Source organism: Blennius ocellaris (genome assembly GCF_963422515.1).
Source record: "Blennius ocellaris genome assembly, chromosome: 16".
In the NCBI taxonomy this organism is placed as follows: Eukaryota; Metazoa; Chordata; class Actinopteri; order Blenniiformes; family Blenniidae; genus Blennius; species Blennius ocellaris.
Genome location: NC_137665.1, coordinates 5,048,249 through 5,066,456, shown reverse-complemented (window position 1 = coordinate 5,066,456; position 18,208 = coordinate 5,048,249). Strand labels below are relative to the sequence as shown.

Below are 18,208 nucleotides of genomic sequence, written 5' to 3'. Positions count from 1 at the left end.
CACAGTCTCCTCTCTCTTTCTCTCCAGCTCTCTCTCATTAGCCATGTGATGGCTGTGCCCACATGAGGCGGGGCGGCGATTTTCAGGACCCATTTACCGAACGACAATGAAAACCATGTCACATACATAACTCACGCCGGCATCATCCACCTCACTGAAGGGGTTTCTTCCATCATGACTCTGACCTGAATTGATGCAGTGACTCACAAACTGGAGTCCATTAAACGAGTCAACCCACCCACCAATGCTGGTAGCAACAGCGTCTCGGGGGAGCGCCTCGCAACTTTTCAGCCCTAAAGTTCATGTTTAACAGATTATTTTCAAACTATGTGGCTGTGTTGTTTTCCAAAGTATGAAAGTTGAAAACATGTTATGAAAATGATCCGTAAGGTTAGTGTACGGACGATATAAAAGTTGTTAAACAACATGAACGCTTGCGTCACATTGGGGTGATATTTAACGGAAACAATGGTTTTATTTATTTCATCAAATTTAAAGTGGATTTCATTGATTCAGAAGTCCCGGTTATTAGTCACATTCAGTGTCTTATTCAAGGACAAATTACTGTAACACAGCCAACCATTCAGACAGTGAATGGAGAGAAAGAAAACCCAAGTTTTTAAACAAAAAATACAAGACGCTTTGCAAAATTTAAGTGATGCAGAGCTATTGCCTCTAAATTCACATGTTGGATTTCCTGTATTTTTTAAAGAGAAATAGTTGACGATCTACAGCCACTAAATTATATCTATTGCCTCGAAAGTGAAAGCGCTTATAAGTCTCTTCAACCAACACACCTGAAACATCTGTCATGCTAATTTTGTTTGCGTCACATTATTACATTCATTTGTACCAAAACATTAAGCTACAATGAGGTTGTAAAGCTATGTGTGTTATCAACATCTACATCAATTTTATGCTCAACCTATTGCTCTTTTATCTGATGTCCTTTTCGTCCCTCAAGCTTCCTTCCTTTTGCGTTCATTACAAAGTGTTCCCTACGTGAATGCTGTATATTTAATGATCTAAACAGTAGCAGCTCTACATGTATTTTCCCGGGGCATGTTCAGACCTGTCTCTGTTCTCTGGTGCCCATCTGGTCCAAACCTGTTGTTTTCGTTTCTTACCCAACCCATTTATGTTCTCTCTTTCCATAATACCACAGCAGTTGGTGTAGGCAGGAATAAAACACATTGAGAAAGACTGACTTGCTGACTGTGTCTGCCACTAAATGGTGCTTAGTGAATTGAGGCTTAGTTTGTGGTTGTCCAAAAGTGCGCCGAGTAACAGGTTTAGAGAGTGAGCGCTTCTGACAAAGTGCATTTGGGAGAGTCTGTGCTGTTACGCAGCAATTAGATGACACAGGAATTTGCCGGAAGAGCACATGCAAGGACAGCAGAATCACATGCGGCACTCACATTTTCCTCTAGCTCAAGTTGAACCTTCCTTTGGACCTCAGAGATTTCCATCAGGACTACACCTGCCAGATGGAGAGAAGAGGGAGGGGAGGAGAAGGATGAATGCACAGGCCAGTGTCAGGGCTTTAATTCACTTATAGCTCTTAGGTTATATTTCAGTTATTCCTTTACTGGCAAAATGGGCTTATCTGAGAATTATTACATAACCCTGACAACAAGGTACGACAATGAGCACAGCATCTTAGAAAGACTCTAAATGAATTAATGCTTTGTCGTGAAACAATAACATTAGTGGCTAAAAAAGATCAAATGTCACCAACAAAAGTGTCACTGGATTTCCATCTCTGGCATGAAAGAAAAATATGATGATGTGCCTGAACCAGAAAAGCTGGGCCTCCTGCAGCTGCGGTTAATTAACAGAGGTTTAGACGGCAGGAAACCGGAAATTATAACCTTCAGTCTTTGCATGTCGCTAACAAAAGCAATCAAATTAGGATTACGCAGTATGATCATTAGGTGGAAAATAGTATTTAAATGCCTTTTTGCAAGAGTCACTGAGTAAATGATTAGATGGCGATCATGAAAATGACCACAAGTCACTCCCATACAATAACATACTGTATATGACAGTAGATTTCACACACATAATTATTATAACTCCATCATATATTTTTATTCTTTCACTATTTAGATTTACCAGGAAGGTAATAATCAAACACGTTCTGTTTTAAAACACAATTTCCACTTCTACATTACTTTTTTGTCTTTTATCTTTTTATCTTTCCTCCATTGCAACACGTAATGTTACACTTGTTTTCTTACTGTACTCATGTCCTTTACTTTTAGATAAAAACTTAAGCATACTTAAAAAAAGATATTTAAATTAATTAAGATCAATCAATCAATCAATCAATCAATGGGTTGGATAAAGGAGGAAACTGCAGTACTCGGTAGAAAACATGCAAACTCCACACAGAAAAACCCAAAAGCCAGTTCTGGATATTCTTCCAATGCGAAAGAATGCCAACCACAACACCACTGTTAGATCCTCACCAGTAACTACTCTGAGTCTAAGTGTGTGTGTGAGAGACAGAGAGTTTAAGCCAATGATTCTGACATTTTGTGTATGCAGATGGAGGATCACTCCAGAGCTGGAAGTAAAACAACAGAGAATCAACAATACTGAAGCAGAAAATGTGCGAAAATGTGTTTGAAGCTCATAAAAAATAATGAACACTGTCAAGATATGGCTCAGAGAGCAAATAATTGTGAAAAAAAACACCCAACAGGCATTCTGTAAAAGGATTTTTGAATGCAGAAATGAGCAGCGTAGGAGTGTAGGATTAGCAGTTAATCAGTGAGTATATTCTCTACATGACTCATACAAACTGTAGTTACGGGAATCACGGTACACCCTGGACAGACCTCAGGGCAGACACATAGACAGAGAGAGGCAACCATCTACACCACTGATTTAGAGTCATCGGAGGAAAAACTTTAGATTTCACGTTATATCGTTTTTCCCACAGTTTTCCCACCGACCCTCATTTCCCCCAGAAACTGCAGCCAACAAATACAGCTGTACTGTACACTAAACATATTTTCCACTACTTCCGTCCCAAAGCACAAACAGATCCAGTTAGTGCGCTACAAAACTGAATACCAGAGCAGCCACAGTTGGCTAAATAAGCAACACTTGGCTCATCAACTGTTTCCTTACTTACTGGGGAAAATAACAATAGAACTCAATTGATGTGTGAAAATGCACATTGCGCATCCTCTCTTCAGCAATTCATCAATCTGCCAGAAGCCTGATGTATGACTATGACCTGTGCCTTCATTAGTATGTCAACAATGTCCTTCCCTGCTCTGTCTTTAAACACCAGGCCTGCCCCACCTTGCCTCAGGGTGAGACTGGCTGCTGGAGTTCAAACAGCACGGCAGGTAAAGACCATCAGATCAGCCCCGGTAAAGCTGCCCTTTAACAGAGTCGAGCAAAGGCGGGGCAGGAGGACACTGCTCGAAACTGCAAGAGGTGTACAGGCATAAAATAACAAGTAATGGATGTGCCTAAGAGCGAGGTAAAGCAAGACACTGGAAATGAAGAGCAGAGACTGTTTGCAGTGAGTCAGGACAGTGTAACAGACCTTGACTGAGGAAAGTGCTTGAGCCTGAATGTCAAGTGACTTTCAAGTGTCTGCGTCTCATAAAAAGGACATGCCTGGCACCTTAAACTGTGTCACCAACATTTCCTAATACCTGACAGGTGACATCAAAAATGCTTCCTGAGACCGATTGCGTAAAAAATGCACGCATCTGACAAACGTCACACCAGTTTCACACGAATTTAAGCGTTGTTACCACTGCAGGAAATATTGCTGGGTAACAGGTGCGCACACAAGCAAACAAGGTGTGAGGGCAAAAGTATGCCGTGATGAGGGTAAGACAAAAAAGCATTACGCCACCATGGGCTAACAAAGAGATAAACCCACACAAGACAGACAGGCTGCCCACGGCTGTGTTTGCACAGGCTGTAAATGGGTCTGGAACTCAAAGTTAGACATGGAGAGATATGTGGATCGAGTTACCGGTCACTTTTTTTTTTTTTTTTTACAAAGCTGATAGCGGGCATTGAAGCACAAACTTCAACAATTCAGTGAGTTTGAATATGTAATGAATCACCGTTTTCAGAAGTGGCTGAAGTTGATACGCAAACATCAAAAAGTGCCTTGTCATCATTCATTCTTAAAAATGAATGAAGGAATTTTTGTCTGGGATTACTAAAGTATTTCTATTCTGTTCTATCTGAAAAAAATAGTTAAGGTACTTCAGTAGTGACTGAAAAAAACGTAACTAGACACTTTGGAAAGTGACTCTTGAGCTGCACTGACTCGTCTCCCTCAGTTAGAGATATTTAATACGTTTTATCATTGTAGTGTTTTAGTGATACATTAATTGTGCTGGCAGCGCTGTACTGGTCAGTCGTATTCAATCATTATCAGTAAGTGAGATGATGAAGCTCTGAAATATGAAGTGTTCTCGAAGTACTAACTAACTACTTCGCATTCAAACCGTTTTTTTATGATAGTAGTCTAATGTTTATGTAAGGCTGACACTGCATCACAGACACTGTGAATACATGGCTCGTGTCCATGTCACACACGCAGTCAGGCTTCTGTTCTATTGTTTTTCAGGACTCAGTTAGTTCTGGATAAATATAATGCTCCTCCTCAGGTAAACAGGGGTTCAGTGAAATAGTAACACTCAAAGCAAGAGCTTTCAGTGAAGCAAACTGAGTTTTTTGGGGTGTTTTTTGGCAATAGACCGCAGCTCTGCTCATCTCACATCCAACAAAATGATGGTGAAACTTAAACTTTATGTTTTATTCTCAATTTCTTTTGTGTTCAGTTACTGGTGTTACACTAGCACAGCCTTCCCCCCCCCCCCTTACATGGCTCATGACAAAAATTATAAAAACTTTGACTCATGAGTATCACCGTGTAACATTTTCATGGTGTTTTGTTGACAGACCGAAAGTATGTGACTTAAGTAAGAGTTGACTGGAGTCTCGACTGAAGTTCATAAATCATTTACATCTTCTTTGCCTCGAGCAACATGCCAATCACTTATCCGACAAACGTGGTATTTTTTTACACTGATGTCCTCGGGGAGGAAAATATGTATCTTATGTGGTCTTGTTTTGAGAGATAAGTCGTTCATGTTTGTATTTACAACAAAGCTGAGAGTATTGTGTTAATAATTATCCCTTTAATGATAATTGCAATCACAAAATGACCCATCATTAATCCGTTTTGCACTTTGGTATATATGCAGATATGTTAGAAGGGAATTAGAAGGAGAAGAATAAGTACAGGGGTCATTTAATTTTTGAGCTCATTTTGAAGCATTATTGTAAAGATGCAAAGAAGCCCACAGGTCTTCCCCTTTTGTTTGTTGACTATGAACAAAATACTCCTGGCGTGGGGCAGAGCTACCTGACACACCATGCAAACATGCTTGGATTATGTAAAGCAGGTCTGATGCCATTTTTACATCACGACTGTCTGTTTTGAGTCCATGAAGCATCTATGGAGCCCGTTCTGCTGTAAAACTACAAGACTGGAAAAGAGTAAATTCTTCAAATATAATGAGAAGCTTATAGTCTCTGTTCAGTGTCTCACAGGCTGTTTAATACTGCTTTTAGGCAGGTCCTCATCTGTATTCCCTCAAGAACAATATTTTATTCAGAAGACTTAACGAGTGAATAAAGCCCTTTTACACTTCTACATGGTGATCTTTCTATTCCTCTGTGATTCTTCTATTGCTCTTGTTAGACGAGAGGAGTCAGACACCTGAGTGAAAGAAATGTTGGTGTCTGAACTCAGGAGTGGAGGAGGAAGAAGAAGAAGGAATTAAAGGAAGGAGGACAAGGTGCACCGGTCCTCCGCTGCCTGTCAAAGGTGTCTGGTTTCTGGCTATGTATCACCTGAGCTCAGGTTTCTGACAAGGCAGCTTCACCACGTCGATGAGCGGACTCATAAAAATGGGGACGCCTTCGTTTTCTAATTTTTTTTCCCTTTAATCCTTCCTTGTATTGATCTTTAAAAGCAGATTAGAATAGAGCTGGAATCCTGACAACATAATGATCTAAAATGCTCATAGAAATGTAATTATAATGCACACAGGCTTACACATCTCATTCATTAGATCATATAAAACAGTTGACTGTGTCTATTTAATCGTTTCCTGCTCTACATAATCTATCGTAATGACATAAAGTGATCTGCCAGGAGACCACAGTGTCTCTGCTGGCGTCTCTCACACAGGGATTAGTGGGTACTGAGTGGAGCTACATATCAATTGAGGGTGTGACTCAGCCCGGGCATACAAACTTCACAAAATTCTTTTGTAATGCTGAAAACATACTGACATCCCCCCCAAGGACAAAAGCTATTTATTTTTTATTTTTTTAAGAAGTAACAAGGAACTGCTCCTTCTTTTGAGTATGAAATCAGGTGTTAATGTTTTAAATCACGTAAATGGACGCTGATAATAATCCCCATCGTGTTTGCGTTTCCTCAACTCGTTTAGTCGTCTCTCACTACTGCAGGAAGCAGATTTCAAGCTGAGGACATGGTACTGCACTCCAATTTATTTTACTTTTTCAGCAGCCATTTACAACGTCTGGATACATGGCTGAATAAAAGTGCAGGATAAAAAATACGGTCTGCTTCCTTTGAAATTTTCTTGGATTAAAATTGAAGCAGAATAAAAACCAGAGAGCATCACATTGACAATAAACAACCAACTAATGGAAAACTAGAGCTGTAGGGATAAAGTTTGATTGTAATTACTCTTTTAAGGCATTTTTGTTTGGTTTTTTTTAATCAATGTACCAATTCTTCATTGGTCATGTGTCTATAAATGAAAATGTCTGCAATCTTTCTTGTTGCTTCTTTGAAAATCCAAATTACAAAACACATTTTTTGCAAGACCAAAGTATCTGTTGTCATAGTGCGTAGGATGAGCGGACCACATTGTGAAATCTTTTTTAGTACATCTAAAAAAGAATTTTAGATTTTCAAACAATCACTTGTGAAAACACTCTGTTATGATTAAACTCGACAATGATCAATGTGTACTGGAGCACAATAGTCTTGTCTTAGATCTGTTAAACTGACGGAGGAAGAAGAAACCTCAGCAGCATAGACATTGCTCATACAATAAAAAATACATGATAAGAGTTAAGACAAAAACTGCCAACTTTTACACCCCCCTGCTTTGTCTACATTAGATTTTTGGGTGGAGTGTCACTTTAAATGTGCCACGAAACTGACACCAGTACAATACCAGGTGGCACTTCTCCTTGTGCCGCAGAATTTAATTAGCAGTTTTGCTACTAATCAGCAGGGGTGCTGAGAGACAATCAGTGTTCAAATCAAAATGTGCCACCAGTGGCAGCGACTTAGGATGCCAGACATGTTTGGACTGCAAATTAGCTCGGGGGAAACAGGAGCCTGGGGAGTTGGCCGGGAACAAACAGAGGACCAAACAAACGCTGTGCCAGAGTATTCCCACAACTAGCACACTCACTGTCATATATACAAACCGTATTATCCTGAAATTAATCTTTTTGTAACATTGTAACCTGCAATGTTTTCCTGCTGCAGGGATACCTCACTTGAAGATTCAACAACATTTTAGTCATTAAAAAAGGTACATAAATGAATAGATTGATTTTGTTTCATATTTGTTGAATCACTTTTGATCATTTAGCAGACTTCACTCATGCTTTTGATTTCTTATCAGGCTCAAATTATCATCCAAAAGTTGAGATGTAAAGGTACCCGCTTTTTGGCAACAATATTTATAGTCTTGTAACACTAAGCCAACAGGGATTTAATCAAATAATGGGAACTATTTAAGTTACTATGCTTTTTTGTTATTTTTACATGTACTGTGAGAAATTATACAAAACACAAGTTTGTCTGAGTGCTTCAGAAGGATACGAAATGTCAAATTTAAAACATTAGTAATCTAGTGGCCTAGAGAGACTGCTGTGGCTCATTTTGAGTTGGCTTCCATTCACAAGGTTTGTGAGTGTACTTCTTCCATCTTGTCCTGTCCTGAACACGACACTGAACCCCAAGCTGCTCCAAGCAGGAACATCTGCACAAGTCCAAAGTCCATTTTGTGTGGTACAGTTAAAGCCATCATAATGACAATGTGTGTAATAAATGCTATCAAACTGTAATTGACAATGGATGATATAATCGGTCTTTATATAAACAGTAGCCAGTGATAATATATCAGCCCATATATCCAGATAAAAACAGAATATTTACAACTCAGACAGACATTTGAATGCACTTTTTCAATCTGGTCTTTAGCATGTACAGCACTGTAAAGACAGCAAAGACAGTTTCCTTGATATTTGATCAAATCAATGTAAATATATAACCAGGTACATATGCAGTAAAGTTATTTAACATAGATAAAGGCACTTTTTCTTCTAAATTGAGGAATGTTTAGTGCTTAAACATCATGTTCTGCCTCTGATTGTTTTTTACTCCCACAGATGGCCTTAACTAAATTAATGTGGCAGAATTAGCCTCATGAAAGAAACTGCCATGACTGCACCCTGCCATTTAATTAGGACCCCCCCCCCCCCCACATCCCTTCACATCTTTGGAACAGACTATAAAACCACCCTCTAATTTGCACAATAAACTACAAACTTCTTAAACTAAGCAGGTATAGTATAAACAACGTTTTTTTTTTTCAGGAAATGGTTCAGAAAAGAGGGAAAGATCTCCACAGTCTGCAGTTTATCCAAGCAGAGAGCCACAGGACATGGAAACTTACCCAATTCCCTGGAGACAGGAGAAACAGCAGCATTCTCCCCAATCTTAGACACAGCATCAAAATACAACTTTCCTGCCAGGGTCATTGCTGGGAAAATGATAAAATGATCATTAATGTTTGTCAAAGTAGTCCCTGAATCCTCCATCCTAACAGCCACACTACAACCTTCTAGGTAACTTTTTTTTCTGAAGTCTAACTTTATTTGAATGTATATACTGTATAAGAAGAAAATAGCTCACCGGCCACTGATTTCTCATAGTTCTTGCCCAGGTTGACCAGGTTCCTCAGTCCTGGATTGAACTGATCCATCACATTCTGGTTGCAGACAAAAACAGACATAACATGTGAATGAAGTGAGAAGGATTGAAAACACATACAGCCATGCTAAATCATCTTTACTGTTCATTAACGGGAGCTGTGACCTATATCCTTCAGGCATGCATGCCATACAAGCACAAAGTCTGACAGATACTGCTGTGGAAGACAAAATGACTTTCAGATCATGAAACATGTGAGCTGTCAAACTCATTCCTTTGATGTCAGAATTCTCTTTAAATCGACTGCTTCTAATCTAGAGCATAACGTATTCTAAAGGCAACTCTGCCTAATAGTGCTGAAGTAGTGGGGCAGAGGTGATGGCTGCCGAGGAGCTGGCTGTATAATCTTACCACACAAACCACATGGCCACCTAAATTATTAAACCTGGAGTCTTTTTCCTGCATTTCACTGCACCAGGAAGCTGTGGGGGATGCCCGAGAGCAGGCCAGCAGACAATAGCAGTACAAGAGGACTAAATGCATGTGAGAAAGGCTCTGGTCTCCTATTTATTTTCTTTCTCCCCACTCTCTCTTTGTGCACACTCACCTTTATTGTTCCACCTGTTGAGTGCAGCCTGCAGAGTGTGACAGCGACAGACTTCAGCCAGGATTTGGGTGAAAGCTCAGGCTCACTTTCACCCAAGTATGTTCCAAGATTACTTGGATTTGTCTTTTAAGCTAAATGAAATTACAGCACTGAGCATAAAAAGGAAAGCAATAGAGTGTTTTATTTAAGCTGTTTGGACGGGCAGTTTCACCAACAGTGTAAACACCGATTAATTTTCAAAACACCCACTTATCCTCAGTAAATAAATTAAAGCTCATTTGTGGATGGAGCAGATGTCAGAACGGGCTACATAACCCAACAGTTCAGAAGATGCCGATAAACTGTGGCAGCAGTTTAATGAGAAAATGACACTCCGAGGGTGGGGCTAGTTTCCCCCCAAACCTGTGATTCAACTCACTCATAGTCAGTTGCTGGTTTTCGTGAAGCCCTTGGGCTTGGATTAAAAACTGTTAATACACAGAATATGACTCTTATAACAGTGCAAACTGGGGAGGTACCATGAGGTTTTAGATTAGAAACCCTTAGCTACTTCAGTTAATACTTCAATTAATTCATTATCCAGACAGATGTTTCGTGCGTATTTTTTTACTTATTTACATAAGAATAGATGCAAATCTTTGTCCCTAACAAGATGCCTAATAATGAACCAACACGAGAGTCAGTTAGTGAAAGTTAGAGTTTAATCTATGGAAGTTCAGAAAAGGAGCAGAAATGGGCTGTGAGGTGTGTTTTCTCCCCCTCCAGGTCGCACCTGTTGTGCGCGCCTCTGCGCTCCCCTCCAGCCGGCGACGCTCACCTTGTATGTGCTTTCAGTCAGCTTGTTCACCTCCTCCGTGCTCCTCGACATACTTAAATTAGTTCCTCAGCGACGTCCAAGAAGAAACAATACAATTCAATTAATAATTATAAAGCTCGCCCCTCCCACCCCCCCAAAAAAGTCCAAGTCGGAGAAATGCGCAAAACTACGGACACATGAAAGTCCTCATAGCCAGCATGAGACGCAAGACGCGCACACAGCCACGAAGAGGAGGAGAACGAAGAGGAAAATAAGTCCTGTGGTGGAGTTCTGCTGTCTGTTTTTTTTCTCTCTCTCTCTTTCTCTCTCTCTCTCTCTCTCTCTCTCTCTCTCTCTCTCTGAGCAGAGAATAGCTGAGCTGTCAAACTTGTAGGTGGAGAGTTCACAAGAGGGGAGGAGGCCGAGGGAAGGAGGAGGGGGGGCGTCAAGCCACGGGAATAAATCAGAAACATAATTTTCAGAATAATCGTCTCACTTATTGGACATTTAGTTTTATTTGCGAAGCATGGTGTGGGAATACTAGAAGTCTTTTGAAGCAATGTTTTATTAGATATTACATCAGTCTCAATAAAACACATTATAGTTGTTTTTGAGTTGGTTTCAGCCAAATTGCTTTTATTATGGCCGGTTGTTCTTCCTTCATACTTGTGTTCCATTTTCTCTCTGTGCTCTTGACACTTGTTGCAGGCAGAGAAGGTGGACAATGACGTGAATATGTAAACGGGCGCTCCCTGGAGGCAGCGGCTCATTAACACACACATTCAAATACATCCAAATCAAGCATTTTGGAGGGATTCTACTTGAATAGAATAGAATATAATAGACACTGTGCTTATAATCACTGTACTTATATTGGTCGCCAACAAACTAACCAACAAAACAAACTGGAACAAAATAAAACATTTTTAAACAATTCATTAAATCAATTAGCACTCTCGTCTCACAGCGAGAAGGTCATGGTTTCAAACACCAGCTGGACCTTTCTGTGGGAAGTTTACATGTTCTCCCTGTGCGTGTAGACTTGCTCCAGGTACTCCGGTTTCTCTTCTACTGTGCATGTGAGGTTTATTAGTGACCCCGCATTGGTGGGGACCCTTGGCGTGATTGTGAGTCTGTTGGGTATCAAGATGAATAGAGATGAATGGTCAGGAAGAATAGCACAGAAGAGTGTATTATTGGGAGGGGGGGTTATTGCACCACAGTCTCATGGAGAGGATGGCAGTGGAATAAGTTCCGAGTTAAAGTGCCTGAGGATATAATTTGATCTTAGTCTGTCTAATGGATTTATGATCAGTCTGTATCTTGTTGCAGACGACAGAAGACAGCAGCGAGTCAAGTTGAGTATGAAATACAAAGTGCTTTGTTGTGAAGTTGTTGAGTGTCCATACCTCCGTATTGCACAGTGATTGGCACGGTCACCTCAGTGGGATTAGGACCTTTCTATGTGGAGTGGCATGGTATCCCTGTGCATTTTGTCTGTGCAAGCATAGACACACATCACAAAATGGCATATTTCTGACATACAGGAGATTTGATAATATCCAAGATTCTTAATGATTAGAAAAGCCACAACTCCTCTCAAGTCAAAGCCAAGACGACTTTCTTTTATGCTTCGCCGTTCAAGCACTGCACCTCCTCACCCTGTAGAACTGTATCACCATTCTGGCCTTTGTATTGTTTAGGTCCATGTTAACATCAAGACATCTTGATGCAGGGTGTTTAGTTTCTTTTATCATTAGTCCTGCTTCTTAGGCATTCTTGGAAAATCTGACTACGATGTTGCTTATGTGAATGCACTCCTTTGATTTCCTTGTGTTCAGCCTCAGAGAAGATCTATAATGTATTACTGTGTTGTGATTTAATGACTTAAACAAATAACATCCGCAAGCTGCCTTGATTACAGGATTAACTTCCTCTCCCAACTGGCTTGTGCCATGCAGAGCAGCCATTGCTTTATTGATATTGGCAGTTAACAAGCACGAGCTGGTAAACCACAACAGTGTAGCAGTTTCCTGGTTCACCACTAGATGTCCCCCACTGTCAGCTGATTTCCTCTCAAGCTGTTTAAAGTTTCCTGAGCTCCGAGGCACAAACTCAGCATGTACATACATAATCGTGTATTTATAGATTCCTGTGTTTCTTTGTTTCTATTTGCGCGTCAATATCCAGTGGTATTTAGAGATATTTTCTTTGATCCATCTTTCTCTTTGATAATCTAACATCATCACTTGGTAACCAATTGGGTATTCATGCATTTACATAGGTTGCAGACTGTCTGTAATATTTGAACATCTAGCAAACCAAACAATATAGATTGCCAGAGAAAACACACCAGGCCACTTCTTTGTTAAATGTCATTTGGTTTCAAAAGTTTGCAAAGCTCCCTGCAGCCAAGGGTAGCTACAAAAAGCAGCTGAATGTAAAATGAGATTGTGCCCTCAGGCTCTGAACACACACCACTGCTCTCAGCCCTCAAAATACTCTTAAATGACACATACAACATAATTAGTTTCTGAAGCTACGACGTGATGGACTTTTTTTTCTCCCCCTTGTTTTTTTTCCTCCCTCACTTGTTATCTTTGCCATCATGCCTATCCAGGAAACCTCCTGCTGCGTTATGTTTCTTGCAAGCAGGGATCAATGCTGAAGAAATCTAAAGCAATACGAGGGTCAATTATAGCCAGTCACTCACATTTGTGATGGACTTAATCATAAGGCACTGATGAGCAGATGAAAGTTAATAATGCACATTTTAGTTAAGTATCATTGCATGAGAAAATAGTTAATATATATATATATATATAAAATTTTTATTTTCATTTTGAATCACGAAGAGCAAAGGAAGAATCCAATCGATATGACAATTAAGTAAAGCCAGAATTATAAAAATTAAGAATATCTTCTTTAGACAATGAAGCTTCCACCCATCTAGCAGCAACCTGTGTGATTAGTGAACATTGACTGTCAACTTTAGTGCACTCATCCTTTTGAAAAACCTTCATCCTGAAATGTTCACATTGAACTAGCTTCTCATTAGGTGCCTGCACTTGTAAGAAACTGAAAAACACGACCTTCCTACCTATTTTACTGCTATTTCTTTATGGGTTTTTGTTTTTTCTCTCTCGACAGGAATACATGAGGCCTGTCAATCCGTCAACAAGAATGAAGAAATTGACATTATCAGCACAAGCTGGTTGTAACAGGAAGAGGAACGCGAACTCAGACACAAACTAAAAATATACCATATTATGTTCTGATAGCGTCAAGTGAAAACTAGTAATGTGAGGTTGTATAATGTGTGAACAGCAAAATCATGGTGAAAGTATAGAACATTCACGCAAAGCTACATCTGCTGAGTTCTGAAATGACTGTGCTCTCCAATTGTGTTGTCCAAGCTTTTTGTGACCTCTCATTCATTGTTTCCATTGTGCATGTACTCTGAAGGACAGCTCATCCGTTGTGACAGAATACTTAAGTGCACCGAGGCATTTAAGAGACAGCCTGCTTATGCTGTGCCAGCAAGGCCAACTTCTTTTCAGACATGCCATATTTTTTCATCTTTTTTTTTTCTTCTTCCCAGCAGTGCCTCGCAGGAGCAGTGAGTAGACAATGACGATGGTTTTAGAATTAGCTCGTTGCCCTTGAAGACTGTGCATGATTTCGCAGTTCACAGTTTCACAGGTCTATCGTCAGAATATGTCTATTTATTTTCATTTTCATTCCCACAATTTCTTTAAATATATATTTCTTATTGACGTCAGTCACGCTGCATGTGCCTAAAATAGTACAAGGATAGAATGGAACCAAAAAGAGAGAAGATTAAATACATTTTAAAAAACGAAATAAATGAAACTCCACATCAGACTCATCGTGACACTAAAGTGTGTGTAGACTGGTATTTATTTGGCAGAGCTGCAATGCTGGAGCTCATTACTTTCTCTAGGCAAAAAACATAAATCCAGCTTTAATTTGTTGGGCACACTGGGCACCCAAACAGCTAATTCCTGTCCACAACACTGTTTTGAAAAGAGCAACTCGATCGTAAAAGTTGCAAAAACACAACAGGCTCTTGCTGTGCTCGGCTGCGAGTTCAATGAAACAACCGCATCAGGAGTCAGACAGACTTTAAACCCTGTGTTGTAGAGAAACGAGGCAAGTGACACACAATACCCATTAAATGAGAAGTCTCTTCTCGGCTTCGCAGTGCTCATGGCTCAAATGATGCGTTAACTCCAGCTTCTGAGCAGCTACAGTCACATTTTGATACAGAAACTGGAATTTGAAGAGATTTTATGTTGCTCTGCGTCAAATATTCCCAGAAACGTTTTTTTTTCCTCAACTTGTGGGAGACTTTAAATCTCTTGATAAATTAAAACTTGAGTAGACTGTGTGCCCCTGCCTGGAGGAAGCTGAAAGTAAGAGAGAAAAATTCATATATGAGAATAGATTTTGAAATGAATAGATATACAGGGGGTCAAAACAGTTTCACGCAAGGAGCTGCTGAAAACTAAACGTCTGTTTTGTCATTCTGGCTTGATAGAAGCGTATCTCTAGTATCTCATTGATATTCAGGATGGATAAGAACAAAGGCATAACTTTTGATTCTTATGAGAAGAAACTGCTGCTTCACTAAATCGCTGAGTCATCTATTCAGGCATTCTTCAATTTTATTCTGAGAAAGGCAGGAACAGCATTTATATAGCAGAGGGATTCTTCTATCAGCTCCAATATTCTCAACATTGGCTTTGCCATTATTTTTGTTATTCCTCTATAAGATAAACATTTACAAACCAACTAAACTTTCTCAGGACCGAGAGGCGAGCGCTGACCTCGCAAATCAGTGAGATCAATCAGTGTTTGAAGTGGAAACTGTTCCTCACAGATTCTCAAATTATTTCCCAGCATAGATACATGCAAACACTCAAAGGCGCCTCAAATGTACAAGTAAACAGGCCTCGGCACCCCAGGGCACACGACAGTGAGTGTTTGCTCTGTGATGATATTGCGGTCAGCAGTGTGTGAAAATTTAATAACAGAGTTGATGTCAGGCGCCACATCTCACTGGATCGTGAAACCGAGATCCCCTGCCACATGTATGTGCTCGCCACGCTTCACTGGCACAACAAAACATTTGGAAACAGGAAACAGACCACGAGCAATAGCAAAGTGTGTTCTCGCCCATGAGAGGGAGGGTTTTTAATTGTTTGTTTGAAACCTGTAAATAGCTTCAGGTTTACATTTAGGTTCACCTAACTCGGCTCAAATACAAGATTTCATGAACTGAGAGTGTATGTCTGACAGTGTTGTGCAGGGCAGGGGTTTTCTACAATAAACAGTATGGTGCAAGTTACAGAAGCTAGTATATTCCTAGAATGCAGCCACTGGATACTGTTTTAAAAAGAGAAGTTACTTGCTACTGAAAATGAAATTACATGCACGATATGACACGAGCCAGAATTACTGATTCACTCATTAAGTTCAGGTGAATTTGGATGGTGGAAAATGCTCAGTAATCTGAAAATGAACTAAGAGAAGTGTAGCAACCAAGCAGCGAGGTCAAATAAAAACTGAGGAACTGTTTAAGGCCACGAGTGGCATTGCCCTTGTGGGAGCAGTGGAGGGGAGTTTGGAAAAATCGTAATGTAGTGTAAAACAAAAGTAATGAGTAATAATATTTGTATAATGGTAATACTTAGAGGTTAATGCTATAAGTGGTGGCGTTACAGTCATGTGTACTCTACATTCATAACAGTGGTACTGAAATATATGAAAACATGAAACAAACTGAAAAACAAAACATGCCAAGCTGCTCCCTGAGTGTGGGAGAAATTAGTCACCTTCCCTAAACCTGTCGCACAGACCTTCTCGAGTTGAGCAGCACGACTTTGTAAATGCTGCAGATCACAAACTAAGTTTACTTCGCTGAAGAGAAACTTGGATAAATGCACCCGAGTTTGTGGCTGTGTGTGTTGGCGCCTGGAGCTTCACGCGGGGAGCGGATTCACATTTAAAGTCGTAAACAGTTCCTATTCTGAAGTTTACCTCTATGCCTGGTGGCAACGGGAATTAACATGAACATTGATCCGGTAATCATTGTGTTTGTGCTGAATTCCTTGTGGAATCCAAACATTTTTGATCACACCAAACATCTCGGAGCTGCAAAAATTCATAATGCGGCACCGAGACATCTCGCCTACGAATCCTGTCTGAATGAGACAAGAGCTGTCATTTTTAGTGACAAAACTCTGCGCTCGGGGACCTTGATTCAGTGCGTTTGAAGGCTCCTCACACACAAATACTGGCACATGCATGCACTAATTGCTGTCTCTGTCATCTTGATCCCCTCCCTAAATACTCAAGGTTTGCATCTGGGTTAATTACACCTTCCTAATCCCTCTGAATCTACGGTACAGCTCAAATCTGCTTTTGTGACAGACAAGAGAAAAACCGTTTGTGTTGCATTACCAGCTTGCCATTATCTCATTTTTCCCTTTCAGAAAATACAACACACAGGGTGTAGGCAGCTCATGGTTTATGTACAAACGTGACACAATTTTCAAAGGGAGCAACTACTCGAATTTACATTATTCACTCTAAAACTACTAGTTTCTAAGTCTCCAAGCATGGTTTTTGAGTCGCTGTGCCTTGCAGCAGATGTACACATTGCTACTCCCACCTTATAAGATGCCCTCAACCTCAATGTGGCTATAATGTCGAATTCATTGTGAAGCAGCTCCCACCTACCAACAAAAAAAAAAAAAAAAAGCTCATCAGATTTTTTTATTTACAGAGGGAAATGAGCATCCGAAGATGTGCATGCCTTTGCATTTTGCAGTGGCAGCGAACTAACTTGTACATATTTACACAGGTTTTTGAAGGGCAATGCCTTGCACTGTGGAAGAACATGGAAATAATGCAATGTCCTTTTGCCCTTTGAGCAGTACTACAGTATATGGTCATGATCCTGACAGCATGACGGATGACATAGATTTGATGGTTGAAAAAACCTTAAAAAAAAAAAAAGGGATATTGAAGTGAATTACACCACTGTCTCAAAACAAAATGTTTTCCCATAATCAATCTTTAGTTGTATAGATTACATGTTTCTTTGTTGAATTCCAGATGAATTAGTGAAAGGAAAGGGGCGCCCTGCCATTGTTTATTACCTTGTAAGGAATGACGCGTATAGATCCTGCCTGTTGTCAATTATGCTAAATCTGCTCGTGTTAATGTGAACAACCTTGAAACTTATGAGGGGCGTTGGCTCGGTGAGTCCGTTTAAGCTCCCTTTGCGATCAATCATGGTCATTGTGGCTCAGGCAAAAGATAAGTTTCTTGGCACAAACTGTGTGTGAACTTAGTGCCTCCCCTGCCCCCTCATCTCCTCCAGTTGTGCATACCAATGATATTTGACCATCTTCCTTACAGAATACATAACTGGCTGATTATTTAAGGCCGTCACCTGCTATGCATGATACATTTTTCATCAAGAAACGAATTGTGTTACAGGAACACAAAGCTCAGGCATAATCAAAAATGAAATTCTTCTCCTCAGATTCAGTGCATTGCCTCTTGGCCTTCCTGTGTTGCCTTTATTTTGCGACTCATGCCCGTGTGCAGAAAATCCTCATTAGCTGCACAACTGTACATTGTGCAAAATTCAGTTAAAAATGAAGATTAGTTTTGCTGGGAATTCCACTGCGAGGAGCATCTTGCAGAGTGGGCTCACAAATCACTGGCTAAT

At 40.1% G+C, this 18,208-nt stretch overlaps 1 protein-coding gene across 3 annotated transcripts in view; it reads right to left on the bottom strand.

Moving 5' to 3' along the window:
• The window catches only part of baiap2l1b (BAR/IMD domain containing adaptor protein 2 like 1b), a 31,076-nt gene extending 20,501 nt beyond the window's left edge, over positions 1-10,575 (bottom strand). The window contains exons 1-4 of one of the 3 annotated variants that reach the window (XM_080511399.1): positions 10,465-10,575; positions 9,023-9,098; positions 8,784-8,870; positions 1,419-1,480 (exon numbers count right to left, since the gene is read on the bottom strand). In XM_080511399.1, the coding sequence (XP_080367525.1) occupies positions 1,419-1,480; positions 8,784-8,870; positions 9,023-9,098; positions 10,465-10,515 (276 nt within the window). In that variant the 5' untranslated portion in view covers positions 10,516-10,575. The other 2 variants (XM_080511400.1, XM_080511401.1) reach the window with 2 other exon arrangements.
• Positions 10,576-18,208: the final 7,633 nt, after the last annotated feature.